Genomic DNA, 9,440 nt, shown 5'->3' on the forward strand with positions numbered 1-9,440 from the left:
CCGCTCCAACAAACACACAATGGTGTTGTCATGGACAATTGGTTGGCATCTTTTTCAAAAAGAATGCAGGAAGTTTTTACTGAATTCTTATTGCCAACTGGCTGAGCAAGAAATGTCACAAGACGGAAGGAGAAAATGGGCAGTGTATTGCTGCTACACTCAGAGCAGGATTGACAACATTAATGTCGATATGTACTTCATATGGGAATTACTGTAGGCTTGGGTGACCAAGTTTTATGTTGAGGAGGTTGTAATGTTGCTGTATGTACTTCATATGGGAATAAGGCTTGGGTGATAGTGCTTTAAGTTGAGGAGGTTATAATGTTGCTATGTACATCATATGGGAACAGGCTTGAGTGATAGTGCTTTAGGTTGAGGAGGTTGGTCTGAAGTGCTCACCGGCCCGTTCCTCTTGTGGCTCTGCACAGTAAAGTCCGGGCAGAACAGAAGGTCAGCGATGGCCAACAGCAGGGACTCTGCCAGGGGTCGAGCACCTTCATCATCATCATCGTCATCAGCTTCCTCCAACTGTGAGGACACCACCAACCACATGTCATGTAATACAATAGTAATAATGTGATGCTATGCCATGACAGGCGGTATAAGATCTTTTAAAATAGTGTGTGTGAGTGTGTTGGTACCCCGGCTCGCCCAGCTCCCGGGACTGTGGACCAGAAGAAACCCCTCCAGTCCTGATCCTCAAAGATGTAGGGCAGGATGCGCGTCAGCATGCGGCAGCAGTTCAACACCACCGTCTTCTCCCGCTCGCTCGGACACCCCGACTCTGCCCCCTGGACCAGCTTCTCTACCGCCTGAGGAGCACACACACACACACACACACACACACACACACACACACACACACACACACACACACACAGAACACCACAGTCATTTCATATATTTAATGCAAGCTTGTCAAACCAAACCAAGTGTCTGTCGCAAAACAAAACATGGCACAAGCATTTCTTATCAGTTTTTGTCATCAGCCTATTTGTATTCGAGGCTCAGACTGGCATCTTTATGGTGTCATCAGCCCCCCCCCCCCCCAAACTGGTTCAGATCTAACCTTCCTCTGGACCTTCCTCTTCCTCAGGTCTAATCTTAAATGCCCCTGTATCCGTCAGTAGTCTCCCTATCTCCATATGAGAAGTGAGTCGGAGCTCAATGAAATAGGCATTGGCCTCAGAGTTATACTGAATACTAAATAAAGTAAGTATATCCTTGACATGTACACTGATGTCATTCTGTTTATGCAAATCTGTGCACATAATAAAAAACTAAAAAGAGCAATTCAAATAGCCAGTGAGATATGGTTTCCATGGTACTACTCAGTAAAAGAGAGAGAGGGTAGGCTAAGACACAATCTCTTTTGTCCTTGATTAGCTACATTAGCAGGAAATGGTCAGTATGACTCAGGAAGGGACTGGTTCTGATCTGCTTCCTTCCCACTGGGCAGCAGATTGCCAGGGATTCCGTTCACCTCCTCCAGACTCTGTGTCTTTCACAAGAGAGTGTGTCTGCACGAGCAGTCGTTGATGACACCAGCCAGGTTAAATTGTTGTATTGTCTGAGAAAAAGACCCTTTGCTCCAATACATACACATATTTTGATGATTTATATGAACTAACCTAGCTTAGCATTCATTAGCATATATTTCACCAACATCTGCCAAAGTAACAACTGTTGACATTCATGGCAACCTGGTGATTACAGATGACAGTCAACACAAAATCAGTATTTAATGCAAAGAGAACTTGCTGGCTGGGATTACCTTGTAGCACAGGGTTGCCAGATTGGAGGGAGACTCCTCCCTAACAGCCCGGATCTCAGCAGCAGGAACCAGGGCAAACACATCCTGTACCGTTGTGGTGCTGTCTGCCCAGAACTGATCCCAAAATGCATCATCTGTGGCCTCCACTGGCTGTAGACAATCATAATAACTGAGTTGGTGAATGTGCACAAAATCAAAGCATCATCAGCACAAATGCATTCACTAAATCACACACACACACACACACACACACACACATGTGCTCGCTCGTGCACAGCACACACACACGCATACACACACACACACACACACACACACACACACACACACAGACACACACACAGACACACACACACACACACACAAACACACACACACAAACACACACACACACAGAGAGAGAGAGAGAGACTTCAGTAAACAAAAGCAAACAAGTTTTAAAAGACAGGTTTCTTTAATATGCAGTTTCCAGATATAATAACAGCAGTTCAGAGCAATAATCAAGTATAAACAAAAAAAACAAACGCATTCGGTGGTGACGTCCAAGGTCTTTTTTTGGACCATATCAATAACAATGTCTGGTCTGCACACGTCCTACTTTGTTTAACACTGGAGAATAGGAATACACAAAGCATACATCTTCTACAGAATGTAAACCAAAATAAAATGTTGGCAGAAACAGTTTTGACTCCGTGGTTATTTGCTCATTGTGAGACATTTACTGAGCCACCTGCAGCATCTGGCCATTGACATATGAGACTCCTTACGTCATCATACAACAATAAATGGCACATGTTGCCCCTCTATAATAATGATCATAACAGTCTTGTGCAGGTACTCAATTATACATCATTCAGTGTAGATTTACACGAACAGAAACGATAATACTCGTATGGCAGGGGTAGAATCATACAGTTTGATCATGTCAGTCTCTCAGATTATTCATCTGAATCAAGGCCATTATCATCATCACACGGACTGACTCGTTAGTATTTAAAATCAACGACATCACTGATTTTTCAAATCTGGTACTATCTTATGCTGTAGACTTGTGAGATAATGGCGTGAAATGAAAGACAATGGGCTTTATTCATTGCTTTTAAATGTCGAATGACCAAAGCCCATTCTAAATCGCACGTTAACACGAACAACCAAACTATATACAGACGGGAATTGTATCATAAACTAAATATGTCATACAGCTAAGACTGTCAAGCATCAAAACATTGATCATACAATTGGCTACAACAGCGCATTGCATTATATCAGATCATTGATGGTGCAGTACCCTCTGACGCGCACGGTGCCATCTGACACGCACTGATACTCCCCGTCTGGCTCTTTGTTATTATGAGTCATTGAGATTGAAATGTATATTTAACGTTACAAACCTGAGTTTTGGTTGTGAGTTGAATGACAGCTTTCCTGAAATTCAGTTTAGAATCCGTGTTTCCCATTTTGGATGACCTGTCTGTGGTACGGCTTCGCTGCCGTCAATCCTGTTAATCCTTCATACACAGGCTCCACCGCCTTGCTCTAAGGCTTGAAGAGCTTGAAGCTCGTGCGGAGGCGGTGGATGGTGCACTGAGAGCGACACTTCCGGGTTCCAATCAAAACAAACGCAATCAGCTGAAACAAAGCCTATTGCAGATCAAAAATTATATTATATCAAACCTATCCTATTTTAATGCAACGAAGGCTAAACTAATATACTTGTCCAAATCAATTATTACTATTATTATTATTATTATTATTATTATTAGTATTATTATTATTATCTTCTTTACTGTTTGATAACATTCATTGATTGTGGCAGTCAGCCCACTATTTAGAAAAATGTGGTGGCTACATCAGAAGTGGTTTTCTTCATCAGAAGCCAAAGGTGGAATAAGCACAGTGGCCTAGCTGTGGGCTGATCATTGTTAAACTATGATTCAAACGTACTGAGAGGTTGTTTGACCATAGTCTATCAAAAGTTACAGATTTAGGTTGTCCTAAAATTTTTACTAAATTAAATAAAATTCTACTTGATAGCATACATAAGAATAATAGGCTGTTAGGCCACTAAGCCAGTTGTTGGTCATATCCATTGGCCTAATGAACCTTTAGGCTACTAAAAGGCTATTTTTTTTTAAGATACAATTTCAAAGTACCTTGCCTGAGTGTCATTAGCACTACAATCAATTTATCCTTATTACATAATTTCATATTTGCTATGGAAGAACCTGTACTGGGTGCGGTTGGCAGAAAATATGTTTTTCCTTTTAATACTCCATTCCTGTAGATGGCAGCAAATGTTCTATAATTCAGCATAATGTAGGCAAAGGGATTTGAAACTGTATCTGTGCTATTCGGTCTGAATTGCTCCTTGAAAATGACATTCATTGAAACAAAAAGAAAACTGTGTGTAGACCTATATTCTTTCGTTAAAATTTAAAATGTTTATCAGAGTATTTTTCCTTTCCAAGCAGTGGTGCAAATCACTGGAGACATCACTGAACTACATTTACAGTGCTTACTGTATGCAGTATGTCTTACACCTGTCCCTGGCCTGCTCACATGGCCTATGTGTGTCCTATAGGTCTGCTTTTGAGACACAGGGCACCATAAAAGTGGGTGTGTTAGGAGCGGGGGCGATTCCAAGGGCCCTTGCACTGACAAGGGCCTCCCATAAAATATGACCAACATTGTTTGCAGTTGAGTGTTGTTATACCTTGTGATAGTTACAGCTTTGTAAAGCACCTCACTTAATTTCTTAAAGGTAGGGTTAGCGACACAGAAGAAAGATTATTTGAATTTAATTATTTGAAATCAACAGCCAAACTACAGTAATAGATTACTCCCTTCACTGCTCCATAGGTGTAACGCTAATGCCACCTGTATTATGTGTGCAGTGTGTGTGTGTGTGCAGAGGGGTATACTATGAAGCAAAGTTATTCGCTTCAGTATAAACTTCTGGGGTTACTGCTGATCTCAAAACAATATATCACTTCAGGAGCAATACATGCTCTTTGGAGATCAGTGGATACTCCTGAAATTACCGGGGTAACCTCGCCTTGAAGTATACCCCTCAGGTCTTCACACTGTGTTTGTTTTCAGTATACAGAGGCAGGACTGTGTCCTACACAGAGTGTAAGAAGACCAGAAGACCGCTACCGGATAGATAGGAGATATTTACTGAATGTGGCAAAACGTTTATTGGCTTAGAATCGCTCACTATTCCTTTAAGTAGGTGACACATCACTGGTCCCTTTAGCAGCATGTGGAACAAACTGAAGTGATTTTCTTTAAACATAACCGACAATGGAACACATCTGGGCCTAATTTAGTTTGGCCTCCAGAGTCAAACGCTATTCCTGACATTAAGTGGCCACTGAAAGAAACAAAATAATGATGAAGAATTTCCAATTAGAATAGATTAATTTTCCATTGTCCAAAGTAGTCTGTCTTATATGTGGTTGTAGTTTTTAGTTTGTGGTATGATAAGACAAAACCGACTTTTTCCTGTGTGTTATGTGCAGTCCTGTGTGTGCTGGAGCTGCAGACTTGGTGAGATGACTCTCTAAACAAATCAAATGAATGAGAGTCAGCTCTGTGGGATTCAGGGTTGCTTTGAAGTGCCTCAAAGACAACATCAAAAACCAGACATTCAAATAAAATTGCATTTTCTTAACCTGATAGCAGTGCGTTGCCTGTCTGTTGCTATTATGTTATTTTTAACATAATCTTAACCTGACATTTTGTCACATTAAACACAATTTGAACAGTTAATGTCTCTGTCTAAATGTGTAGATGAATACTGGTAAAAGTATTCATCATCTATAGTAAGGCATGCAAGGTGTGCTTGTGTTTGTGCTTGTGTAAAAGAATAGACACACAAATAGGGTGATCTGAACAGGACGCTTCAGACAGGGTTGAAAATGGTGATTTGGTGCTATACTTCCTTTTGGTATTTTTGACAGTGTGACACAGATGTTTTATTAAGACCTCGAGAAACCATCTAAAATTGTGGGGAAAGGGTAAAATAGGACTGTTCACATACATACATTCAAATAAAAGATCACCTTGTGTTGTTCTACACACATGGTGTGTGTGTGTGATTGTGTGTGTGTGTCAGGGGTGCATGTGTGTGGTCCATATCAATCTCATCAGAGGGTTAGAGAGAGTTAATAGAGTTGTCCTTGTTCTGGTGGCTAAGTCTGTGCATATATTGTTTTATTTTTACCATCCCAATCTGGGTTACACCAAAAGCCCCCTAGTCCACGTCCTTTCTCTAGTAGTGGAGGACAAGTTCTTGTGAGGGCTGGTTTTGTGGTCAGTTTGCGCTTAGAGTTTTCTGCAGTTATAACATTAATGGATATCTTGAGGGGCTTTTTCTAAGGTACCAAAGAAACTATAATTGAATGTAAGAATATACCAAACACCAACATACCCTGCAGATTTCTTACGTTCTAAAGGTGCAGAAGAGAACTGCATGGAGAAATGCACTACAATCAACTCAACATTTGATCAAATTACTACTCACATGGAACTACAGGAACCTTTCTGTCAGCACCTGACACATGTTCTGACTAGCTGCTTTGTTTGTGCAAGGCTTGTGACCTGTGATGGTAATTTTGATACCACAGATGAATGAAGACCCAGCCAGACCAATGGTAGAAAAAAATCAGTTTTATTTACAATGATGTGCATCAAGGGAGAGACAGAATGACTTCACCTAAAGATCCACCAGCTGCTCTAACTAGACAAGGAAATAGTTAGGGTTTAGGTATCCTTTCAGGCTGACGGAAGATGGCGTTGGTCATCCCATCTTACATGGACTACACTGAATCAGACTCTGATTAGTGGAAACCTTGCAATCCGTAGCAGATAGCTACTGACGCAGCCATGCAGAACAGTGCAACACTGCAAAGTCATAATATTCCCGCTTATCTCTAAATACATAGGCACACACAAATATACACAGGGACAGTAAAGGAACAGAATGAAATAATAACAGTCATATCATACAGTATGTGGATGAACACATTACAGAACGACCAGGACATAAACCACTGATGAATATAAAAACAATAAGTTCGGAATCCAATACTCTCACCTGTGCCAAGAAATAATTGGTATTTATTTTTCTCTTCAGCAGTAACCTCATCAAATATGAGTTTATACATATGTTTTTTTTCCTTAACACTTTGGGCTATTGACACGCCCTGCCAATGTTTATTGAGTTGCCAACGGTTATAGCCGTACACTTAAAAAGAAGCACAAAAAGGGCCCCAGTCTTTAAGTTTTCTCAGCTTTGCCCCAGTCTACCTCCACAAAAGGAGACAGGTATATTGAGTATTTGTGTGTGTGTGTGCATTTGTGTGCATTTGAGTTGAACCTGTGTGTATCTCTCACAACCAAAAGACAGCACAGAGGACCTATAGAATGTGGGCCTGAGGACTACAGTGAAACATTTCACATTTCAGAGTGAAACCAGAGCCCGGGCCGCGCTCTTTAAAAAGGAACCCATTCAGGAGGGAAATTAAACGTCTCAGGCCAAAGACTGTAACGCAGAAAAGGAATCAAATGTGCACCGCCAGACGCACAGCACAACAAAAGCCCTGTAGGCAAGACCTCATGTTACCGTGTCACTGCCTGCTGAGATTTGCAGCTGCTCTCTCTCTCTCTGCAGCGTTGGCCCTTGTTCTCCACCCAGTGGGAGAAGGAGAGCAGTGCTCCATTCAGGACGGCAGGCAACCAGGCCACTGATGAGAGAGGGATTGTTCAGGGACTTGGGACTGAGAGCTGAGAGAGATGGGAGATGGAAAGAGGCCTCATACAACGGTAACACCCACGTGACGAGAACAAGTACTCTGCTCAGAGACTGAAGCAGAGAACTGTGGAGCCCCCCCCCCCCCCCCCCCCCCCGCTGAGATGCCTGTCATGGGGTTAATGTGCAGCATGTCAACTCCAATTTGTTTGTGTTTTTTTTCTTTGTCCAGTTTATCCAAAGTATAGGTGATTCACACCACTCTAAGCCACAAATACAGAGAGGTTTATATATATATATAACTTCAACTTATTCGAAAAATGTGCAGTGGTCTCTTCATTTTTTCCAGAGCTGTATATATATATATATATATATATATATATATATATATATATATATATATATATTCATCCAACTGCATCCTACACCATGCAAATCCTACAGTTGTGAACCATTTGACCAAAATGAGACATTACCTGATTTCCAAGACTACTTTGTCATTTCCTCTTCAAGGCCCTGATGAAGAGGACATGATGAGCTGAGCTCATCTTCAGATGAATCAGTCATGCTGTCATTCCAGTCTTTATCCAGCACATGTGATCTCCATCTGAGGTGTGAACCTCTCATTGGCCCTAGTCTGTTTCTTGTCTTGTTTTGATGTCTTGGAATGGATTGTGACCAACAGAATGGACTGTGCTCTCCTTGTACTTGTTGCACAGCAACACTATTTCAATTTAGAGAATCCTATGTTCACCATTAACTATAAAGCTAGTAGCTATACAATCACACAAAAATGGTTAAAATGGTCAGCTTTCTAGGAATACCAGTTTTTCCCGTTTTACATTGAAAGCCAGTCAAACATTCCCTCTTATGGAAACTGTCAGAGACACTGCTATTGTGCTTGGAAGAACATGTGCATATGTCAGCTTGGCAAGCCCAGAGAGTGGTCAGCTTACTTGACAGACGCTTCCCTCCTGTTTTGAAGCTGCGCTCTGATCTGAGTAAGAATGAACAGCGCTGGATCTGGATGAGCAGTTTAACCAGTTTAGTTTTTAAGTCTGTTTTGGCGGCAGTGATACAATAATAATAAGAATGGTAATAATTATACATTTAATTTATATAGCGCTTTTCAAGACACTCAAAGACGCTATGCACAATATCCAATGACAAACAATAAGTGGATAAAACGATATCCTATGACAAACAGGATATGGTGCTCATACTGTACACACATGGCACAGTCAAAAACAAGAGAGAAGGGTAGCATACCCAGGTACTCAGGTGTGATCATGAACATCCTAAACATCACCGAAAGAGAGAAAGTATGAATTATATATTGAGAGTTGCAGTAAAAGGCTAAGCCATCGGGGAAAGGACAAGCGTACAATTACAAGTTGTCAGCCAAAACGAAAAGGGTGACATCTGAGCTCAACTCAACCTGGAAGAAAAATAGTCAGCCACTGACAACTTTCATGGCAACTGACAAAACAGTCAGTTGTTACAGTACCTTTTATAAAAGTTCAATAGTCAACACAGATGGAAATAGTGTATGTGCTTTTTACTTATATGACTAATTGATATCTGTCTGGTCAAAATGCCATCCGTCATGCATGTTACTGACAGTGACGGTATATAAATACATATTCGAGTTTCATTTCAGATTCTTTGAGTGTGTTGAATAAGTGAATGGTATATTTGTGCTCTTACGGGCTTCAAGGTAAAAGGTGTTTGGGCCACGGTAGACCACTGCTGCCGGAGCAGCCAGTCTCTGCATGGCAGCTGTTTCTAATGGAATCCATCTATATTCTCTCATTACCAAAAACATATGGACACCCCACCCACCTGTTTTTCATCAGCTACTGTGAGTGACAGACAAGAGTAGGAATGCAATAGTCAAGGAAGAGAAAGAGTGTA

At 41.2% G+C, this 9,440-nt stretch overlaps 1 protein-coding gene across 2 annotated transcripts in view; it reads right to left on the reverse strand.

The window, feature by feature from the left end:
• The window catches only part of hid1a (HID1 domain containing a), a 12,850-nt gene extending 9,518 nt beyond the window's left edge, over positions 1 to 3,332 (reverse strand). Inside the window, exons 1-4 of one of the 2 annotated variants that reach the window (XM_042086954.1) lie at positions 3,166 to 3,332; positions 1,775 to 1,924; positions 642 to 812; positions 400 to 528 (exon numbers count right to left, since the gene is read on the reverse strand). In XM_042086954.1, coding sequence (XP_041942888.1) covers positions 400 to 528; positions 642 to 812; positions 1,775 to 1,924; positions 3,166 to 3,231 — 516 coding nt within the window. In that variant the 5' untranslated portion in view covers positions 3,232 to 3,332. The remainder of the gene's footprint in view (positions 1 to 399; positions 529 to 641; positions 813 to 1,774; positions 1,925 to 3,165) is intronic. The other variant, XM_042086955.1, reaches the window with a different exon arrangement.
• Positions 3,333 to 9,440: the final 6,108 nt, after the last annotated feature.

This window comes from Alosa sapidissima, chromosome 3 (assembly GCF_018492685.1).
Source record: "Alosa sapidissima isolate fAloSap1 chromosome 3, fAloSap1.pri, whole genome shotgun sequence".
In the NCBI taxonomy this organism is placed as follows: Eukaryota; Metazoa; Chordata; class Actinopteri; order Clupeiformes; family Clupeidae; genus Alosa; species Alosa sapidissima.